A 23,978-nucleotide genomic window follows, 5' to 3' on the forward strand; every position below is an offset into this window, starting at 1 on the left:
TACAATGGCTAGGTACTACACTTTAAAAGTACTTCTAATGGACTGTTTCTTCATTATTTTACAAATGAAAAAAGCAAGCGTCAGAAAGCTTCTGGGATCTGACACTAAAGCCCATGTTACTGACTACTGTATTAAATGATCCTTTTGATTTTTTTAACTCGCTCTTAGTATGAAATATTTTAATAATGTATGTATGCAGGAGTCAACATTTTTTTCTCCTAAGTGTCAGATTTTAAGCTTTGCTGGCCATACAGTTTCTATGACAACTACTGAACTCTGCTGCTGTAGCATGAAAGCTGGCACAGATAAGACACAAATGAATGGGTGCAGCTTTGTTCCAACAACACGCTATTTACAGAAACAGGCAGCTGGTCAAATTTGGCATAGGCCATAGTTTTCCAACCCCTGTAATTCATGGATCAAATTTAAGATTATACAAAAAATGTCTTATTGTTTATGTAGAGACTGAAACACCTAAGTTGAAAAGTTACTATCATGCAGGCATTAAATGCTCTTTTCAATATGTATAAAGTATGACCTATTTCCTTTCCCAAGTAATAAAGTATATGGGCTTGTATATGTTCAATTGCCCTAATTAATGGATCAAAGTTAATATCAATGAACTGGAAAAATGTCAAAATTCCTTAATAGTATGTGCACTAATTATACTGCAAAAGTATAATTATCAGTTGAAAATTTTACCTGAATATGACCCTGACAGTCACAGTTACTTTTCCTTCATAAAATGAGTTTATTCCCTATCAGTATCACTGATTTGTTCAAAACAGAGTTCATAATGACTAATAATGCAGCATCCTTCATTCCCAACATTCACCATGTAACATAATACATTCTAGAAATTTCAGGGTATTAAAAACATGCATACAAACGGACTGAATTTACATATGACAAAGAAATGACAGAACTTCTTTCATTCCTCTTTAAACAAAACAAAACAACCACAAACAAAAAAACCTGAAGTGTTGCCGGCTTCCTCAAAATCAATATTTCCAAGGTGCAGGACACCAGCTACTACCCGGAACAGATCAAGTTTTTCTTCATCATCCAAACCAATCTTTTTCATGGCTGTGCACATTCTAATAAAATCTCCATGGTCATCTAACAGAGGATCTTTTAAAGAACCTGCCTTAAGATACTACAAAACAAGAAGACATCAATTAATTGTTCTTTGTCATTATTTAAGTATATTAAAACTGCTACACAACGTCTATTAATGCACTAAATGACATGCAAAAACAAAATGTCAATGGAAAAACTTTACTATTCTATCAATTCAAAATCTAAATGTGCGAAGTGTGCACAGGATCTCTCTGTATTACTTCTTTCAACTGCCTGTCACTCTACAATTATCTCAATAAATATCAGTCAAAATGGAATGAGAGATTTTCCAGTTAAATTACAATTTTAACTCTAAGGCATTATAATGCTAAAATACATTAGATAAAAATCTAAATTGAGTGAAAAAGAAGGGAATATCAGTGGTTGAAAGGAATCAATATGAATCCACAGGTCAAAAGGAACTAAGGTGAAAAATTATAATAAAAATTCAAATATAACACTTAGCATTATATTCCTTTAGGTTAACTGCCATCAACTGCATCAGTATTCAGCAATAATAAATACTGGACAGACTAATAACAATTTTCATAACCAGAGAATCGATTTTTAGATCTTCCTATATAAGCGTATGAGGTAAGGTGTATTAGTAAGCATTGTGCTTACTCAGAATTTATGCAATGACTCACATTTCAGAAAAAATAAAGAAAAATTTTCTCTCCTAAAAGAATTTACATCTAAAGTATTCATTTGTTAGAACCTATTTAAAAGCTCAGAAGAAAGGGGGCGCGGGCGGGGGAAAAAAAATAAATAAATAAAAGCTCAGAAGAAAAAATAAGAAATTTAGGGCTGCAGAAATCTTACAGAAGTAGAAAAATAAAAGTTACTGGACACAGAAAAATTGGACTAGGAATTTTCCAGAAATTGACAATGAATAGGTAAAATTAAACAGTTAATGCAGCACCAGAATTAACTGCCCACTAAAGACATCTCTAGGAGATTTTTTTCCCCCTCCCAGATGCCAATTCCTTCCCAGCTAAATTTGGATTATCTTCCACAAAATTATTTAAAATGCTTAATTATGCTTGGGTAAAATTTCTGGAAAATGTCTAGATAAAGAAATTTAATTTTATTCTTAAAAGAAGCAAAGGAAATAATCACATGCAGCCAAAGTTAACAGAAAACACAGATCATGCAGAATTTTTAGTCTTGCAACTGAATGGTTACTTCATTTAAAATCTTTCTCATCAAATATTAAGAATATATTATTATGGTAGACTAAAAATACTGCATTTTCCTAAAAATGGCACAAAGCTTAGACACTCAAATGGAATTAAGCAAAGGATTCTAATTAGTCAAAAATTATCACCTCATCCTCCTGATAAAGAAGACATAAAAAGTAATTTAAACATATTAATCCATTATTCACTTATATATTTTTATATATACACTCAATAATATGAACAAACTATCTCACAAAGTTTGATGACTCTAGAATCACAAAGAGTACATTTTCATCTTATCAGAATACAAAGAGTACATGTTACTCTTTGGAGAGTCGAATCTAGTTTTCCTCCCTCTTTACTCAGTTTTTTCCATGTTAAAGATAAAATTTAGAGATCTATCTTCTTCCTTAAGGACAGATGCACTATCCCTATCCCACTAGGTAATGTTTCCATTATTTTAGTAGGAAGAATAAAATTTCTGTATTTTGATGATACTTCATAAAAATAAAGGTTATCATAACAAAGGAAGATACCATAATAAATATTAAAGTTACTTGTTAAAGTTCCAACCATGAATTTCACCTAAAGTTTATGATTTATAATTCAAATATTTATGCCTAAAACAATAATTGTTGGGGCACCTGGGTGGCTCAGTTGGTTGAGTACCTGACTCTTGATTTCAGCTCAGTTCATCATCTCTGGGCTGTGAGGTCATGCCCCCCAGAAGGCTGCATGCTCAGCGGGGAGCTTGAGATCTTCTCTCTCCCTCTCCCTTCCCCTCTATCTCTCCCTCCACTCTATGAGCATTCTCTCTCTCTCTAATAAATAAATAAAATCTTTAAAAAATAAATAAAAATAAAATGATAAATGTTAACAAATAAATTAACTGTACTCATCTGTTTAGAATTTGAAATAATGGGAATTTTTGGTTGTTTTCTGTTCTTTTCTAGGAACATATTAAAGATATAATTCATCTCACTCATTTTGAAAGGAGTCAAAATCATCTGATTCACACATTTAAAACTGGATATAATAAAAACTGTACAATTAAACATTCAATATAAAACTTTAAATAGAGAGACAAAATGAAGTAGTCCCTAAAATTAATCCTGACTCAGTATTTCATAATTTAACCTCCTGGAGTAGATATAACTTAATACTACTTATTACTTGAACATTACATATTAAAATTTGTAAGAGTTACAGATTTTTAGATTAAGGATTTAATGTTTTAAAAATAATAATAGTATAATTACATCTAATTGCCTTTAGAAACATAATAAGTAAAACCTAAATATAAGACTTTCCATAGGGGCGCCTGGGTAGCTTAGTGGGTTAAAGCCTCTGCCTTTGGCTCAGGTCATGAACCCAGGGTCCTGGGATCAAGCCCGGAATCAAATCGGGCTCTCTGCTCAGCAGGGAGCCTGCTTCCCTTCCTCTCTCTCTGCCTCCCTCTCTGCCTGCTTGTGATCTCTGTCAAATAAATAAATAAAATCTTAAAAAAAAAAAAAAAGACTTTCCATAGTATATTGCAGAAATATAATGTTTTAAAGAGAAATATAACAATACATAAGCATTAGTTCACAAGAATTCTTACTCTATTTAATGGCTACTTCAAAGCTTACTTCGGCCTTAAGGTAGAAAATAAATTATGGACATATTTTATACTAAAGTCCAAGTGGGTAATGTGAGAGTAAGTTAAAAATTTTATTAGCAAAGGATAATTCTTAGGCAATTATAATACCCTCATGTGGGGGAAGAAGAAAAGGAGGATAGCAGCGCACTGAGGCCTAACTAAGAAAAACCAAACTTATAGCTTTGGTAGATACCAACAGAGGCAATAAAGTACTACACTGCAAGAAAGACTTAGATGAGCATTTTGTTTTTTAAGTATAAGCCTAAAAGTAAGAAATATTATTGGGGCTCCAAAATAAAAAAAAATATCTTTGAGTATGATTTTTTTTTTGTATTAAGGATTTTAATTTAAAAACAACAGTCTACTATACCTCGGGACTTTTCCGGTTCTGTAAAATCTGTTTGTCAGTTTCTTTGTTAGCAAAGTATCTAGTGCAGCCTCGGTTTAAATACTAGGAAAAAGAAATATAAGTATAACAAATACAATCCACATGAAAATAATACAAAAGAAAACACACTTTATCAAAACAGTGATAAACAAAAAGAACTTTTAAATATAACCTAAATATCATTTAATCTCTCAATTACAACTGATAACTTCTATGTATTATAAACATTTTTACTCCTACTAATCAAACCAGGGATATTTAAAATTCTGATTTTTGAAAGCAGATTAAATTAAACAGTAACATAAAAATCAGTACCATAAAGCTTTCCTATTTTTAAAGGGTAGCAATTTTAAATCTCAATGTCAAATATTGTCTTAAAAATATAGTTCATAAAGTAAGTACTATAGATATAATGAAAATCACCTTTCTACTAAATATATAGTCTCAAATAAGAACCTACACATTGTGGTTTAACATTTCAAGTAATATTTTTAATGCTGAGTAACAGAATAATATCCCTAAGTTTCTTAATTTCTGATTTTTAAAATGAGTTCTTCAAAACATGCCATCCATATTTGTTGACAGTTAACAGTGACCACACATAAATTACAATACTTGCTTTACAAACCTTCATAGGTATCCAAATAACAATTTCAGCTCTTATCTCAATGATTTACTTTGCTGCCCAGAAGCCTTTTAAAGATTAAGCACTAAAAACATAGAAGGAGGGAAGCAGCTGAGAAGAAAATAATTTATTAGTCCCAAAGTGAATCTATTACCCACACTGAAGATGGGGTTATAGTCAGGAAGGAAGTACACAGGAAACAGGATGGAAAATGTTTTTAGGGGTGCCTGGGTGGCTCAGTCAGTTAAGTGACTGTCTTCAGCTCAGGTCATGATCCCAGGGTCCTGGGATTGAACCCCACATCAGGCTCAGTGCGGAGCCTGCTTCTCCCTCTCCCCTGCCCTGCTGCTCCCTGTTAGTACTCTCTCTGTGTCAAATAAATAAAATCTTAAAAAAAAAAAGAAAGAAAAGAAAATGTTTTTAAACATCTCAGCTTCTCTTTAATCAGGTCACTATGATCCCACTGCACCATGGCATGAATTCTGAGATTAAATACACCACACATCATATAGATGCTATGAAAAAAATGTACATTACAGGGGTGCCTGGGTGGCTCGGTGGGTTAAGCCTCTGCCTTCAGCTCAGGTCACGATCTCAGGGTCCTGGGATCGAGCCCCAAATCGGGCTCTTTGCTCAGCGGGGAGCCTGCTTCCCCCCTTCTCTGTCTGCCTGCCTCTCTGCCTGTTGTGATCTCTGTCTATCAAATAAATAAATAAAAAAATTTTAAAAATGTACATTACATTTTGAATGATTTGGGAATAAATTAACATTCTAGATGATATTAATTTAGGTGGTATACATTTATTTGTGTACCTCCATTATAATGAAATATTAAAATACAGAGAAAACCAGAAAACGATATACAATGAGTTGTTCTTTCCACCTTCGAATCTTCAGGAAAAAAAATAAAAGAGAGGAAGAAATAATATTGTTAAGTAATTTCAATTTACTATTTCAAAAAATGCTATTTTACTTAGTAAGATAATAGTAGCTTAATCATATAAAGCCAAAACAAATGTTTTCTTTGCTAGCAAGTGTTTTATCTCCACAACCCTATATTGCTTTATCAAATACTTGGCTTTTGGATAGCTAAACACAGTATTAAAACCAACTACTTGTTTTTTCCAACTGCCCTATAGCTAGAAAACTATAACTATTCTTGCTATCTATTCTCATTCTATCCAAGCTTTATTTCTAGTCAAGGTTCTTTGCATGACTATAACAAATGCTCATAAAACATAAGCAAAAATATTTGAATATCTGAATAATGCAATCTTTTAAACCTTTTATTTTCTAAAATACCTGAGTAGTTACAAATGTTTTCGAATAGTATCCCTACAATTCTTGATGTACTATTTTGGACAAAGTAGTGACAAAAAATTTTTTGGAACTATTCAACACTACTTTGGAATTCTTTGTCTTTATGATCTTAACTATGAGTTGTGATCTATGAGTTGAAGACTTAAACTAATCCACAGAAAAACCTGATGAAACTATCAACACACTTTCAAGGCACTTGAAGGCAGAATCATTTGGGGGAAGGGATATAGAGATATGCATGTGCATGCATGAGAGGAATAACCAAGACAGCAGATATATTTGGGTGAAAGATAATACTGTTCCTCTAGTCTCCTCCTAACCAGTATAAGAACTCTGGGGAATGAAGAAGTCAAGGCTCCCAGTTCATATTACAGAGGAAGGAAACTCTCTAACCTGATATAGAATTTCAGTAACTACCTTCTGAGGATGACTGCCATTGTGCCAGGAAAGGCTGTACATTCTAAGATACACAAAAAATATGCTCTCAAGCCTCCAAACAGAAAGAAATGCTAAATTAAGAATAGTCACATTACTTTACCATTAACTCAGAGCCAACAACATCACATCCTCATTATTAAATTTCATATGATTCATAGTAACTTATACTCCTTTTCTAAAAATCATTGTATAGAAGTATCTCTGCTATCTTCCTGATTATAATGTGAGCAACTAACTTCAAATTCCAACTGATTTAATGAGTTCTAGAGAAGGCGAGACATTGTAGAAGTAGATGAATAGGCGCAGTTGTAAAGCATTGTAAAACAGTAGTTTTAGGTTTTCCAAATACGTATTAAAAGAAACTGACTGAAGTAATAAAAGCTGAATTGCAAACATAAACACAGACACAGAGAACAATATTTTTAAATATGTGTCACGATTCTTATGTGGAGAACTCCTATCCAAAGAGGATTATCCAGAATCACCTAGAGAACTTTACTCAAACTTCATTCCTTACCCATTCTCATAATCCCGCATATTCCTCACAAGGACACTGTTCCCAAGCTGTGAATTTATAAACCGCTAGCCATCTCCAGTCTTGAAACTCTTGAAACTCGATTAGCTTGTGATTCTTGGCACTCCTCATTTTCCTTGTACTTATCGTACAATCCCACTTGGGCTTTCTTTCTTGGGCAACTCTTCACCACCCATACTCTTCAACTCCAGAATCTAGATACTGGCACATGCTTTTCTACATTATACAATCTCTCTGGACAATCTCATCTACTCACTGTCATAGTTTTAACTACCACCAGAGTACTGACATCTCCCAAACCTATCACGACAGCACTAATAATAATCTTCAGATTAGGATACCCAACCATCTTCTAATCCTCTCCCTAAGGTGATCATAAGTTGCAAAACTAAACTCAACCTATATGCCACAAATCTTCCATCTGCCCTCGTGTGGTATTTACATCCACCCAGTCACCCTAGTCAAATTTTTCTCCTCCTCCCTACCATACTCAGTCTCCAATTCCTATCACTTTACCTCCCAATATTTTGGACATCCCATACTCTCTAACCAAATTCAGGCCCTAAGTAACTTACTTCAGTGATAGCCATAAGATTTCCAACAAATTTACCCCTCCTTGTATTTTCTATCCATTCCCTACACCACCCTCTTCAAGATACCCTCCATTTTAAAGCCAGAGGTAAGCACAGACCTATCCAGCTTTCTCCTTAAATCTCTTCAATAGCTCCTTATTAACTACAGAAGACCAAACTTTCTACCCTCAACTCCCACCATTTCCTGCCTTACCCTTTCAGCTGTTTCTTGCCTTTCTTTATTCACCTTTTTGCATCTAGTAGGAATAGTCTTTGCATCTTTCTTTCTCTAGTTAACACTTGAAAATCCTTCAGAATTCTGATCAAACATCAGTTGTTCCTTGAAGTTTTTCCAAAATTCCCAGCATCCTATGCATATCTTTCTTAATCTTTCAACCGATCAGTCAGGCTTTGTGTTTGTACGTGTGTGTGTTTCACACAAGATTCTAAGTTGCTCATGAGCAGGAACTGCTCATCTTTTTCACCGAGGCACAATGCCTGGTACCAAAAAAGCAAGCAATAAATATTTACTGTTGAATTCAAGTCAAAGATAACTCTAAAAAGCAGCATTACAACAGAACTATTATAGATTTCTTATTGAGTTTAAATTGGTAAGTGGTTTCCCATCTATCCTTTTATCTTTCTGATTACATATCTCTTCATATAGTATTATATTATAAATTCAGCAGTAAATCTCAATAGAGACCTACATTCTATCATGTTACACTGGATGCAATATGAGCTACATACAACTAGATATAAGAATCCATTAAAGTAAGTTTTAGAATTGAAGTCAATTAAATTTGAAAAACTCTAAGTAATTTCTTTTCATCCAACCTACCCGAAAATTATCCGGGGAGCTCAAATGAAGTTTTTCCCTAATATCTTCAGAAGCACCAGCACACAACCTATAAAAGATATGATAATTCCTTTCCTCTTTGCCTTGAACACAGATTCTAGATTTCTCTAGAAGGTAATGTGAAACAAATCCTCCAACAACTGAACTCTGAAAAACAAAACAGAGAGAAAATACATTTTTGCATTTAAGGTCTGAAAGTACCAATGTTGAATTATTCTTCTAATAAACATTTGTCTATATCAAAGAGGTTGTAACAGTTATCAAGTAAAGGGAAAAAAAGAAGATAACTAAATAAATGTAAGCTTACAATATTTATGAAGGTCATACTGAATATATATATTCTCCCAATTAGCTAAAAAGTAAAGAGAAAAACTCAAATGGATTTACCATGAGTTCAGTGACAGCACCAATTCTGTCAAGACCCTTGTGTTTTTCTTTTTCTTTCTTTCTTTTCTTTTTTTTTTTTTTTTTATGTAGGCTCCAGACCCAGTGCAGAGCCCAATATGGGGCTTGAACTCATAACCCTGAAATCCAGACCTGAACTGAACTGAGATCACGAGTTGGACACTTAACCAACTAAGCCATCCACGTGCCCCAAGACCCTTGAGTTTTTCACAAACACTTCCCAAAGATACCATCCCAAAACTCATTCTCACTTACCTTTTCATTGAAATGTATTTCTACAAATTTTCCAAATCTACTGCTATTATTGTTGCGAACAGTCTTTGCATTTCCAAAGGCTTCTAAGAGTGGGTTAGCTATTGAAAAAGAAATAAAAATATTTCATCAAAAAAACAGCATGAAGGAAAATTACAAAACAATATGCATAGTATGTTTCCTTATTAATACAGAAAAATGTTTTCAAAAATACTACCATGAAGGAATTCACATGTAATGTCGAATCCCTCAAATATCTATTGATTACCACTATATTCAGACCCTAGTAAAGTACAGAAGATGGGGAAACTACTCAAATTATGTAAAAAGAAAATGTAAATGGTAAAGGAAAGACTAAATTTTAAAGTCATTAGGTTACAAAATTTAGAACTCACCTTTAAAAATTACTCCCTATATATTTAAAGGTTTTCACAAGTACATCAGCCCTAAAGGAATAGGAACTATAATATAGAGTAAACAGCAAAACCCTGGTGAACAAAATACACGCAAGAAGCTATTAGTTGACTTACTTTGCTAAAATATTTTATATGTTAATAAAGCCTCCATACTTAATATTTTCATGTACATCCAACAAAATCTAACATATAAGTTACAGAATGACTAAAAAAGATCCTCAGAACAACAGTTTTTAAAATCCCAGCCTACAAAAGACTCATTTTAGATGTAAAGACACATACAGATTGAAAGTGAAAGGGTAGAGAAACATTTATCACACAAAAGTCAGAGTAGCAATACTTCTATCAGACAAACTAGACTTTTTTGTTCTTGTATTGTTTTTATCGTGCTTTGGTGACAGAGTGGCATGGTCTCATAGAATGATTTTGAATATGTTCCCTCTATTCCATTATTTGTAAGACTTTGATAAAGACTGTCATTATTATTATTTTGTTAATGTTTTGGTAGAATTCACAAAGCCCATGTGGTCTTAGCCTTTTCTGTGCTGGGAGATTTTTGATTCCTAACTCAATTTCCATTCTTTTTATTGGGGTAAGAAGATTTCCTATTTCTTGGATTCAAGATTCATGATTCAATTGTGGTAACTTGTGTGTGTTTAGGAATCATCCTGTTTTTGTCTAAGCTACCTGATTTGTTAGTATATAACTGTTTATAGTAATCTATTATCACACTATGTATTTCTGGGGTTATCTGTCATACTGTTTTTCATTTCTCATTTCAGTTTTCAAGTCTTCTTTTTTTTTTTTTTAAGATTTTATTTATTTATTTGACAGAGAGAGAGATTACAAGTAGGCAGAGAGGGGGAAGCAGGCTCCCTGCTGAGAAGAGAGCCTGATGCGGGGCTCAATCCCAGGACACTGGGACCATGACCTGAGCTGAAGGCAGAAGCTTAACCCTCTGAGCCACCCTGGTACCCCACTTCTCCTTTTTTTCTTAATGTAGTTAAAGCAGTGTCAACTTTATCTTTTTGGGAAAAACTGGTCATTACTTTCGTCTCTGTTTTATTTATTTCTGATTCTTCTTTGTTTTTTCCTTCCTCTACGAAATTTCAGCATTTCACCTAAATTTATTCTTGTTCTAGGTCCTTACGGTGTAATGTTATTTATTTTCTTGATACAAGCATTTATAGTATAAATTTCACTCTAACATCTGCTTTTGCTGCATTCCATAGATTCTGGAATACTGTATTTTCTTTTTCCTTTGTTTTGAGACATATTTTGATTTACCATTTGATTTCTTATTTGGTCCACTTCTTGTACAGTAATGTGTTATTTAATATTTACCATTAAATATATAATATTTACATTGTAGATTTTCCAGCCTTGTTTTATCTCTAGTCTTGTACCATTTTGGTTGGAGAATATACTTGGTATGACGTCAGTCTTCCTAAATTTCTAATAATTGCCATGTCTCTTTCTATGTGATTTAGTCAGGGAATCTTCTGTGTACTTAAAGAAATGTGTATTCTATTTTTCTTGGATGGAATATATTATATTTATATTTTAGAACCATGGTTCCTAATGTATGCTTCAATAAAAAATGTTCTTGTTGAAAAAAAAATAACTTTTGAGGGTATTCATTTAAAACAAACCATATCAGGGGCACATGGGTGGCTCAGTCATTAAGTGGCTGCCTTCGGCTCAGGTCATGATTCCAGGGTCCTGGGACCGAGCCCCACATCAGGCTCCCTGCTCAGTGGGAAGCCTGCTTCTCCCTCTCCCACTCCCCCAGCTTGTGTTCCCTTTCTTGCTGTGTCTCTATCAAATAAATAAATAAAATCTTAAAAAAATCAGAAACGAGGTGGAGAGGGGGAATGGGTAAAATAAGTGAAGGGGATTAAAGAGTACACTTATCATGATAAGCACTGAGTAATGATGTACAGAGTTGTTGAATCACCGTATTTTATACTTAAAACTAATATAACACTGTATGTTAATTACAGTGGAATTAAAATTAAAAACTTAATAAAAATATTTTAATGAAAATAAACTCCCAATAAACAAATGTAAAATTTTAATTGTTTTTATCTTATAATAATGTATACACACCACAACCCTGAGATCAGACCTGAGTGGAGATCAAGAGTCGATCACAATCAACTGAGCCAGCCAGGCTCCCCATTAGAGTCTATTGTTATACTCACCAGTCTCAACTATAAACATCCCAGATTTGTGCCAATATTATATATTTTCTATGTGCAACCTCATAAATTGCTTCACAATGTTTATTACTAGAATTTTCTTATGAAATCTTTTAAAGTTCATCTCTCTTATTCTATCTACAGTAGAAAGCTTAACAAGTATCCAAACCCTTTTAAAGATTACTCTCCAGCTATTTCATTTGCCAAAAAAAGTAAGAAAATATTAAAACTGAAACAAAAGTTTGCATATATACCTAACCTTTCTGATGGGTTAACAAAATCAACTGACTGGTGAAAAGCCACATGACTAGCTTCCAGCCAAAAGGGAACTCAATTACAGGTCTCCCCAACTCCTTTACTGGTGACTACTAGTTTTTGCTGAAGTATCAAATATATTAAGTAAAATATCCAAAATTAGGATAACAGCCTATCAGAAGATTACAGTAATGCTACTGATGTACTCATTCTAAAACCAACAACCAATCTTCAATTAAAAATGGCATCAAATGATTTCTATGTTCTGCTAGTTAACATCTACTATCCTCTACTGAAATGTTTGGAATACTTTCCAACTTTTCTCAACTATCGCACACTATGTATACATATACCACATTCTCACAGAAGGAACCAGGTTTATATCCAATTTGCAAGTTAAGTTTGTACCTCAAGGAAACAAATCAGAATACTAATTAGTACTTTATTGAATTAGTTCATAATTTGTTTATTTATTTATTCAATTTTAAAAGGTTATTCCCTCATTAAAGTGAGGTGCTTTATAGTGAATAAAGCATTACTTATGAGATCTTCACACCTGGGTGTGTTATAATACCACAATGAGAACTGTAAGTAAAACTATAAATTTATATCAACATGAAAAACTTCATTGATGCAAACTTAATAAAAATGTTTATTAGAGTATTTATGTTCATCTACATGTTTATTTCGCATAATTGTGAAAAAATATACACATTTGCTAGCTGTGATTTATCAAAACGCATGAACACAGAAGGACCTTAATAAATTTTTGTTCAACTGAAATTTTTCTTTAAAATAGTAACAGTGTAAAAATATGCTCTTAGTATAGCACATAGTTAAGATGTCTGAGTTTATTATATCCCATTTGCACATCTGATGAGCTATATGCTCTTCAACAAGCCACTTAAAGTTTTTTTTAACCTCAGTTTTTAATCTGTACTGTAGGGATAAAATTGTACCTACCTCATTCTATGGGGATTTAAATTAGGAAAAGATATTCAGCAAGCCACACAATGCATAATACATCTTACACATATTAATTTCATCATCATTATGAGAAGAAAGAGAGTTATCTCATTTGGTACCTCAGGAACTAGATCCCTCCCTGCCCACCTGGTGAGAAGTCAGAGACCATTTTGACAGTCATAGTCCCACCTCAGCTCTCATGCTTACGATCCATGGGTAGGTTTTACCTTCTCCCTTTTCCCTGTCTCTGGCTTGCCTGCAGGCCAACCACATATGCAGCCATTGCCCTAGCCTACCCAGAACTTTCTCTCACTTTCTGTGTTACAGATTTACAGCTTTATCTTAAGAGCAATATGAAGCCATTAAAAGACTAAAAGCAAAAGAGATCATCCCAAATTCCAAACAGAGAACAAATTACAGGGAAACAAGAATGTAAGTGGGGGGAGCAGAAAGGAATCTATGATGCAGGAGTGTGGTGTGGATTCAACCTGGTGATTGACCAGACCAGCAGTCTCCAAACCAGGTGTAAGAAAACGTTCTAAGGGGTATGCAAGTACTGAACTTCAGGAAATCAATTTACAGACTCCTGCCTTCCAACTGTACTAAGTCATTAAAATTTCCCCTCAAAAAACATTTTAATTCTAAATAACCCTCTTCCTCTCTCCTTTGCAAAAAACAAGGTCAACAAAACAAACAAGAGGCCAGCAAGCTTCATTCATCTGAGAGATACTTATGGGTCATATTTCATGTATCAGACACTATTCTAGGAGACTGGAATATATAAAAATCCCTGCCTTCTTAGCACTTACATGGGGTGAGAGGGAAAACAACAGACATTAAATAAAACAAAAGATATCTCAGCAAAGATCTGTAGGAGATGGAAGAGTCTTTTGGATCGCTGGGAGAGCATTCCAGATCACTTAGAGGATTCTCACAAGTTTATTTCAGTATATATCTAACAATAAAAAATAAAAATTTTAAAGATGAACAATACCTTCAACAATTCTATCATCAATATCTTGACCTGTTCCATAGGATTCAGTCAGATATCTGTTTAAAATATAGGATAAAAAAATTTACATGACAACAACATTGTACACATTATAATTGTAACTTTTTTTTAAAGATATTATTGATTTATTTGAGAGAAAGCACACCCAAGGGAGGAGAGGCAGAGACAGAAAGGAAAACAGACTCCCCACTAAGCAGGGAGCCTGATATGGGGCTCAATCCCAGGACCCCAGGATCATGACGTGAGCTGAAGGCAGACCCTTAACCGACTGACTCAGTCACCCAGGAGACCCATAGTTGAAACTTTAGTATTATTTAATACATGTAAAATTTAAACCAGGATCATCTCTGTAACTAGTCATTTAAAATTTACAAATTTATATTTAAATGCAACTATTCTGCTATCCCTTTCTTTTTTTAAGATTTGAGAGAGAGAGGGAGAGAAAACAAAGCGAGGGGTATGGGCAGAAGGAGAGAGAGAATCGTCAAGCAGACTCCCCACTGAGCATAGAGCCTGACACCACTGGAGGCAGAGAGAATCTTAAGAAGGCTCCATGCTCAGTGTGGAGCCCGACCTCAGGCTCGATCTCACAACCCTGAGATCAGGACCTGAGCCAAAATCAAGAGTTGGACATTTAACCAAATGAGCCACCCAGATGCCTGTTACAGCATTTTAAACACTTGAAATGCAATTTGGATTACCTTGAACATCAAAATCAGCATTATTTTTAAACTGTTTTTGGAAATATTCTGAATTTAACCAACTATTTGGTTTTAAAGATGCCACACATTTTACATAAGAATATTCATTGTCTATATAAGATTCCAAAGTCTTCTGTGATGGTTTATTAATTCAATTTATATGGTTAGAAAAATAAGGTAATTTGCCACGGAACAACGAGGAAATTACCACTCTTCATGTTGTTTTAGCCAAAGATTAAATGTAACTGAACAACTATTTTCCCGGAACATTTCAAAACAAAAAATAATCTTTAACTTAGAACATAAGTTTGTATTAGAAGTTTACAGTTTCTAAATTATTTGTTCATTTTCAAAGCTGTATATAAACTATAGACTCAACGTATGATTCTTACATACAGAACAGAAGTAAGAAATTGAGCCACTTAGAATTCCCAAAGTAAAAAAAAAAAAAAAAAGAATTCCCAAAGTATTAGGAAGCACTCATTTAATCAGAATTGCGTATACATAACACACAATAACAAACTTCTAAATTAATTTTATATAAATAACTGAATAGCATACATCTGCATAAAAAAATAGAAAATGTCAAGAAGGGACCCACCAGCAATTGGCTAAGACTGTATTAGTGGGAATAATACTGGTGAGAATTCAGAATGCACTGGTCCTACCAGTAGCTTCAATGCTAGATTTAACTTTTCTAAGTTAACTGAAGTATGTAAACTGAAGGAACGAAACTAATGAGCGCTATAGTTCCTTCCATATTTATAATGCAATGATTCTAAACAAAGTGTGGAATTTAATTTGATGGCCACAAAGGGGATACACTGAGACAGGGTTATGAGGAGATAGAATTAGAAGGCCAACTGTCATAAGCTTAAGGTAAAAAATGGTTTCAACCACACTCACAGCAGGAATACTGAGAACAGAATGTAAAGGTTGACTAGCATCGGTCTCCTCTAGGATCCTCATTTAAGAAGAATACGTCAGAACTAGTTTTCAACAATCTAGAGCTTAGCTTCCACATAAGGTGTCTGTTTTTAAAAGGGACAGAACCTACCATTTCAAACTATGTCATAAAGCATGCACTGGGCACCCTGCTGGCCCAGTTGATAGAGCATACAACTCTTGATCTCAGGGTTGTGGGTCTGAACCTCATGCTGGGTATAGATATTACTTACAATAAAATCTTTAGGGCACCTGGGTGAATCAGTCAGTTAAGATCTGACTCTTGATTTTTGCCCAGGTCGTTATCTCAGGGTTGTAAGATCCGGATTCTCTCTCTCCTTCTCCCTTTCCCTTTGCCCCCTCCCCACTCTTCCTCTCTAAAAAAAATATAATAAATAATAAATTCAAAATAAAATCTTTAAAAAAATACAATAAAATAAAGTATGCAAAAGTATGCAAAGTCAACCTGTTCAATCAAAGAGATATTTGTATCTCTTTATTCATATCATGTTCACAGCAGTACTATTCCCAATAGCCAAGATTCAGAAGTAACTGAAGTGCCCACTGATGAATGACTAGGTAAACAAAATGAATATTATGCAGCCTTAAAAAGGAAATCAAGGGACACCTAAGTGGCTCAGTCAGTTAAGCCTCTGCCTTCAGCTTAGGTCATGGTCTCAGGGTCCTTGGGATCAAATTCCGCATCGGGCTCCCTGCTCAGCAGAGAGTCTGCTTCTCCCTCCCTCTCTCTGCCCCTCCTCCCTGCTTGTGCTTACTCTGTCTCAAATAATAAAACTAAAAAAAAAAAAAAAAAAAGGAAATCGAGACACATGATACAACATGGATAAAACTTGAGGACATTATGCTAAGTGGGATAAGCCAGTCACAGAAAGACAAATACTGTATGATTCACTTATTTGAGGTACCTAGAGGAGTCAAAATCAGAAGCAGAAAGCTGAAGGGTAGTTGACATGGGCTGAGATGGGGGAAATGGAGTTGTTTAACAGGCAGAGAGTTTCAGTTTTAGATAAAAAAAAGTTCTGGAGATTGGCTGAAAAACAATGTGAATATACTTCATACTACTGAACTATACACTGAGAAATGTTTAAACTGCTAAGTGTTATGCTAAAGATTTTTTCCACAAATTAAAAAAAATAAATAAACCTATTCAAAATATTCCAGGTTAGCTAAAAACACCTCACCTTAGAACAAATTTTGTATTTTCTGTTTTGCCAGCTCCTGATTCTCCAGATACGATGATAGACTGACTCATCTTAAGCACCTTCATATCTCGAAAAGCCTTATCAGCTAGGGTCAAAATAACACGTTAATGATGAGAGGTGTACTAAATACAAATTTCCTAAATGATACAAAGTTGCTTTATTAACGAAGAACACTTACTCTTAAATGATAAATGTGTGTTTATAGATAGTAACACTTTAAAATAAAATCATTCAAAAGTGTTCAGAACATCTCTGAAAGTTTTTACTTTAAATGTCCTATCTTATTACGCTGACAACTAAGTAATATGAAATCCAAATAAACAACTCTTATGTTTGTACTAGCATGTCTTCATATTATGAGCTGTGGCTCAGTTCCTAATTCCAGAGAAGATCCAAAAATAAAAAATGCTCAATATACATATAATATATATAATATAATAATACAATATAATAATAACAATGATAATAATAATAATAAAATATTCACTGAAGTCCCAGGGAAATGAAGGCCAAGGGAAAAGCAAGAAGTAACAGCTACCAATTAAGAAATCTGGCAACCAAAAATTCTGCTGGAAATAAAAATTCATAACTGTAAAATCTGTGTGGTAGTAGTAGTATTACAAAGACAAGTTGAGCACAATTTGATTCTGTTAAATGGTCTTATATTAAAACAGTTTTAATTCAAAATTAGGTCCTAACCAGTTTAGCTCCATAGGCAACTATTTCTTCATTTCAGACATGTGCTACCCATACAAACGAAGCTTTACAAATGGTTTTTACTGTATTGGACCAAATGGAAACTACATGCAAGAGTAAATTCATCCTTCTGACCAGGGGTTAGGATAAGGGGAAAATTTATCAACAATCTGTTCCACCCATTTTCATGATACTATTCTAGACACTTTTTTTTAGCAGTTAACAACAAAAATAAGTCAGTCTACTACATTTTAAACATATAATTTCTCTCCAGTGATGAGCTTGGTCATATTCAGGTTCTAAGGATTTTGAACCATTTTCTAGCTAATACAAAACATACTAATGCCCGTCAAAGCATCTCAGAACCAAAAGTCAATCCGCTATTACACTGGATTTGGCTGACATATTCACTCTATCTAGTACAGAAGTCAGCCAAATTGGGAAGTGAAGCCTGGTTTGGTCAAAACGTAGGCGTGAAAAGAAGGCCCAAAGAGAAACAGACTGCACTAAGAACTACTAACAAAACATGTCATCATTTAACTGCTGGTTATGTCTGGATCCAAAGGGTTAACTAACATCTCTGTACTTGCAGTCACCAGCTATGGTAGGGGTGTGTGTGTGTCAAAAAAAAACCCATCTCTGTGTTCCTCAGAGCTAAAGATGAGAGAAAAGCTGAGGCAAAAACTGCTGTCTTCCCACGTGGATTCCCTAGAGATAAGAAGCATATATCATTTCTTTTTTTTTTTTTTTTTTTACATTTCACTGAAAAGTTTTTATTGGCCTTTTGGATAGAAACGGGAATTTATTTGCCAGGAAGGATGATCCCATCATACTTCTGCTGGAACCAGCGCATGGCCTCCTCTTTGCTGATTCTGTGTTTGGCCCCAATGCAGCCTGTCCTGCGCTTCTTGTCTGCGATGCTGAAACCTGGCCTACCCAGCACCATATAGAAGTCCAGGCCGTAGATCCCAATGCTTGGGTCATACTTGATACCCAGATCGATGCGCTCCTGGATCCCAAAGCCAAAGTTTCCAGTATCAGAGAAGTTATTTTTTCTTAACTCATTCTCTCGAACCTTTAGACCCTTCTCCAGGATTTCTTCTGCCTTGGCCCCACGGACTGTGCAGTGGACAGCAATCTTTTCCTTTCTCCTGATACCAAAGGATCTAACCGTGTATCTAGCTTTGGAGAACACGGGGGTCTGGCCTGTGAGCTGCTCCAGCACCTTGGCTGCCCGGGTCAGTCTGTCTCCACTCTCCCCCACACAGATGTTGAGGCAGAGCTTGCGGATGCGAAGTTCCCGCATGGGGTTCTCCTTTTCACCTTGATCCGCCATGGTGGAGAACAGGAAGAGCACATATATCATTTCTAATTCTTAACACTTATAGAGCCCTGATGCAAGATAAGGTAGGGAAGAAGTCTGCTCTTATGGCTTATATCTAAGCCTTAGCAACACACTCACAAGTGATGACCTGGATAACGATGGAAGGCCTGGGCCTCAAAGCTATGAAGGAGGACACTTCTAAGATGGAGGTGATCGTGTCAAGGAGTCAAAAGAATCATTAGGTCAGCTTTTATTACATCCTACTTTCAAATGGGTGGACATATTTAGGAAGACACAGACACATTTAACAAAGATAATGATGTACAACTACCCCATGAGTTGGCTGCAAAAGTAGTCTTCTCCATCCTGTGTAAGATACATGCTCCTAAATAATGGCGATACATTCAAAATAGATAAAGGCCACCAAAATACATACTCAATTCACAGCTTTTATTAATCCAAAAGAAAAACATCAAATTTGTACAATATAAGGAAAAAAATTAAATTACTTACCAATTGCAAAGACATGAGGTGGCATTGTCCCAAGAGATTTTCCTTGATATGACTTAATTGTTTCTGAAGAATATATTTTAGGTATGTCAAAGTATGGGTTCACTGCAATCAGAATGTTGGCGACATACGTCTAAATAGAAAAAGCGTGAACATAAAATTTTCCAATTACTATTTTAATCTAAAACTAAACAAGGCTCATGGGAGAAAGAAAATACAGCAAATAAGACACCTTTAATTCTTTATATAAATTAGGACTTCCAAATCTGCATTTCAAGCCCTAAACATATACTCTACAGGACCCATATTTCTCCAATTCTTAATAAATACTTTCAACTTCTCACCCTGATATGCACCTCAAACTCAGCAGATCCAAAATCAAGATTACCTCTCTTGACTACCCTTTGCCTCAAAGAACACACTCTCCTCCCATATGCTCCTTCCTGCCCCCTGGTTCACAGCATCACCACCAAGCCACTACAGACATTGAGACAGGGGCTGAGTCTAAGCCTCCATTTCAATCAGCCTTCTTTGTTGACCCTACTTAAGAACTCTACTCTCCTATTTCTATTCCTACAGCTTGAGTCTTAGTCATTTATATTCCTTACCTGGACTACTTTATTTACCCTGTTACTAAGGAGCTTAAAGAGTTCATAGGATCCTCTAGGCCAATCTCCATCACTGAAAGCCAAGGACTAATTTAGTGCTCTGGTAACCACTTGGTCCCACATTTTTGCAAAACAACGCATGTGAACCATTGCCTAGAATATTGACAGGCTAAATGTTTAATGAGCAACTTCAGTTTGCTTTTAAATTTGGAATTTAACTGTGGCTCTAAAAGACCAGAAAAATGCACCAATAGGATTTATAAAATTCCTTGTGGATAGAAAAAAAGTTGTGATTTAGCAATTAGTTGTTGTTTATCAGCTAAACTAGGGCAGACAGGACCATATTTTTCTCTTTTCTGTTCCTAGCCGTAGAAAGGAAATGATGCGGAAACCAAGAACTCTCAGACTACTAATCTAAAATGTTTACTGCAGTGCAGTAAAAAAAAATCTTAAATTCCAGGTAATAATCTTTCTGTGGGAAACAAAGGAAAATAACAGAGATTTTAGCAACAAATGAAAATGTTAAATTTGAGTTAGCTGTTGTTCTACTTAAGTCTAAGGAAGAAAAGTGATAATTTTGGTTGGTGAGAAATAGAAAAAAATCAAATCTAAACTCTTATTCCAAACTGCTTCCATTTCTTCCATATGTTAGAGTAATAACTATAGTTATGCACTGCTGATTTTTAATAGTTTTGTAACTAAAAGACATAATTGGCTAGGAAAAAACATACCAATCATGGCCTCAGGTAACTTTGAAAATACTGGTTTTCCAAACAGAAGCTGATGATGCCAGACAGTCACAATCTAACAGAGGTCACTTGCCCAACTGCATACATATTTTAGGAAAAGAAAGATCAAAAAAATCTAGGAATAAACTTAAAATACTCTAGTGATAACAGACATTATACATCAAAAACAAAAACTAAAGCGGGTAATTTTTTTTTTATCCATCATGCAATTTAGGAAAAGACTTATAGGTCAACTATATGTGAAAAAAGACAACTAATATTCTTGAAAGTGTAACTAATATGCGTATAAATCTCCAGTTATTAATGGTCAGAGTCAGTAATGTGCAATACACTGCAACACAGGAAATTTAGTAAAAGGCCAATAAAAATCCCATGAGTGTCAAGCTTTCGTATAAATATCCCAAATTAAAATAAAGTATCTCAATTCTTAAAAAGTATAATCATTCCTTGTAAAAGTAATAAAAATTTTCCAAATTTCTAGAAAAAATATTAAAACAATTAAAATTTGCTAAAATAAATATGACTGCTCTACCACCAAGTAATATAAGGCATGTACAAAAAAAATAGTGACCTTTTTTATTTGAAAGGTGATGCTTCCTGGTTAGCTCCAAATCAACTTTTAATGACTTATTACCACAGTTCAATTGTTTTAGCAAGTTTTTAAAAATGTGTATTATTTTGGTAACTAAAACAGCATTTAGCATACAGCAGCTTCTCAATATTAGTTTGCTGATTGAGTGAATTTTGCTTCTAAATATACTTCCTATCAAAAACAGCCACATATCAACCCAAATATATCCTGTTCAGTTGATTCTGAAAAAAATCAAAAAAGAAAGTGAAGACTAATATTGTATACAATTGAAAGACAGCAAGTAAACTCTCCTGAAAAAGACAAGACTAGTTCTATTTCCCAGCTGTCACTATGTGGACAGATGGCAAAGACTAAAGGTAATTTAGTCAGAATTAAGTCAGTATAATTAGGCAAATTGATAGTGATATAAAAGATTAAGACTGCCATTTGATCTGGGAAGAGTCAAAGAAGCCATGTGTTTTCTTCTTTCAAAAATAATGGAGTCCCTTCTTTACAACAGGAGAACTACATTTATCTCCAACTAACAAAGGAATCTACAACTAGGTCATATTAGAATAAAACCTCATACATGCCCAATGAATAATTATAATTAAAACATACTAGTTAAGTATCCATCTGAACAATGTGGTATAAACCTTATTAACTAATATTAAAAGCACTTTCTTTCATTTTTTAATGTTCTGGTTTTATAAGGTAAGTTATATAAGGTTTAATGAAATATTGCAACTATTAGGCTCTATGATCAGTGTTTTAGTGTTTTTGAGATTTCCTCAGGTACTGCTTTCTAATTTAATTTACATTTCTTTGTCACTAAAGTTTTTATTTCAATATACATTCTTTATCTTTTTAAGTTGCCTTAACTTTTTGCAGAATAATATGGAAAGTGAATTAACTAAATGTATTTATAGACATATGCCAAAAATAAGAAATCAAAATCCCAAATAATTAGTGTTTTTTGAAACAACCAAATTGGACTTGTTAAGTTGGAAAGATATTAGATGATGTTCTGAATTCATTATTTCATTCCACAAATACTCATTAAGTGTTCAGAGCAGTAAACTAGAAAAAAAATCCTTATCCTTATGGAGGTCACACTCTATTCAACAGGCTCAGATAAAATTTTCCTGTTAGAAAATTTGAAGCTTGACAAAAACCACAAAGCAGCATTTAAAACAATTATCCCCACAAAAACCCAAATCATCTGTAAAATACTTACATAAATTCTGTCTTTACTGTATCGAACTTTGATATTATGAAGAAGAGTGGCTTCATTTAAATACATTAGTGAACCTGAAACATAAAATTTGTAAAACACTAAATATTTGAAGAAGAAAAGTAAATAAAACAATACTACCTTAATCTGAATCACTCTGATTCAAGCTAAAATCCACCTGGCTAGGTTAGATTTAATTCCATCTTTTTAAAACACTGAGACATGTAAAACCCCAGAGGCCAAATTAAAATATATCCAGTTTACTTATGTGTTACAGTGGTATTTTTAAACAACGAATTTCCAAAAAGGTGAGTACATCTATTGATTACAGGTGAGTACATATTAATGGAAGTTGGCTAAGAAGTTGAATACAAGTCAAGTAGAAATTAAGTACTACTTGAGCGCTGATTTTAATACTTTCAATACAATAAAGTGATTATACCAATCAAATCAGATGCTCAGAATTTTACAGGGAAAAAAATAAATAAAAGTTTAGAATGAGAAGGGACCATGAGATCATTCAGTCAGTGCCTTACATCTGATATGAAATAAGAGTCCCAGGAAAATTATATGTGTTAACCCAGCACATGCAGCTAATTAAACAATACAATCAGGGTAGAAATATTGTTTTTCTGAAATCTGCTCTACTAATACATCAGAGTGCAATTCTCTCTCTCTCTCTCTCTATATATATATATATATATATATATGCAGTATTATATATATATATAATTGTTAGTACATTGTATCATACATTATCATAATATAATATACTCTGACTTATTCTATTCTCCCAGTCTAATATAGACTCTCCCAGCCCTCCACTCCCTTGGGTTTCATTTCTCCATTTCTACCACATGCTACAGTAGACAAAACCACTCTTTTTCCCCAACCACTTTGTTCCTATTATTAGCACTCTCTCTCTCTTCTCTAATTTATCCAGACTACTCAGCACATAAATCTAACTGAACTAGAACCCTAATTAAATCTCTCTCCTCTTCGGGGCGCTTGGGTAGCTCAGTGGGTTAAACCTCTGCCTTCGGCCTGGGTCATGACCTCAGAGTCCTGGGATCAAGCCCTGCATCGGATTCTCTGCTTGGAGGGAAGCCTGCTTCCCCCTCTCTGTGTCTGCCTCTCTGCCTACTTGTGATCTCTCTCTCTCTCTCATTGTCAAATAAATAAAATATTAAAAAAAAAAAATTCTTTCTCCTCTTCAAAAAACATCAGTGAGTCT

At 34.2% G+C, this 23,978-nt stretch overlaps 2 protein-coding genes across 7 annotated transcripts in view; both read right to left on the reverse strand.

Moving 5' to 3' along the window:
* MYO6 (myosin VI) overlaps positions 1–23,978 on the reverse strand; it is a 153,275-nt gene that overhangs the window by 57,698 nt on the left and 71,599 nt on the right. For all 6 annotated transcript variants that reach the window (XM_044246965.1, XM_044246962.1, XM_044246958.1 and 3 more), the window contains exons 4-11: positions 22,748–22,821; positions 19,586–19,715; positions 17,032–17,137; positions 14,166–14,221; positions 9,337–9,434; positions 8,659–8,823; positions 4,310–4,390; positions 976–1,156 (exon numbers count right to left, since the gene is read on the reverse strand). In XM_044246965.1, coding sequence (XP_044102900.1) covers positions 976–1,156; positions 4,310–4,390; positions 8,659–8,823; positions 9,337–9,434; positions 14,166–14,221; positions 17,032–17,137; positions 19,586–19,715; positions 22,748–22,821 — 891 coding nt within the window. The remainder of the gene's footprint in view (positions 1–975; positions 1,157–4,309; positions 4,391–8,658; positions 8,824–9,336; positions 9,435–14,165; positions 14,222–17,031; positions 17,138–19,585; positions 19,716–22,747; positions 22,822–23,978) is intronic.
* Positions 18,468–19,108, reverse strand: LOC122905309 (60S ribosomal protein L11-like). Its single transcript, XM_044246967.1, has one exon. It carries the CDS (start codon positions 19,082–19,084, stop codon positions 18,551–18,553), a length of 534 nt encoding a protein of 177 aa, XP_044102902.1. The 5' UTR covers positions 19,085–19,108; the 3' UTR covers positions 18,468–18,550.

Source organism: Neovison vison, chromosome 1 (genome assembly GCF_020171115.1).
Source record: "Neovison vison isolate M4711 chromosome 1, ASM_NN_V1, whole genome shotgun sequence".
Lineage (NCBI taxonomy): Eukaryota > Metazoa > Chordata > Mammalia > Carnivora > Mustelidae > Neogale > Neogale vison.

Excerpts from the sequence above, each read along its gene's own strand:
- LOC122905309 (XM_044246967.1), bottom strand. The coding sequence starts at position 19,084 with ATGGCGGATCAAGGTGAAAAGGAGAACCCCATGCGGGAACTTCGCATC.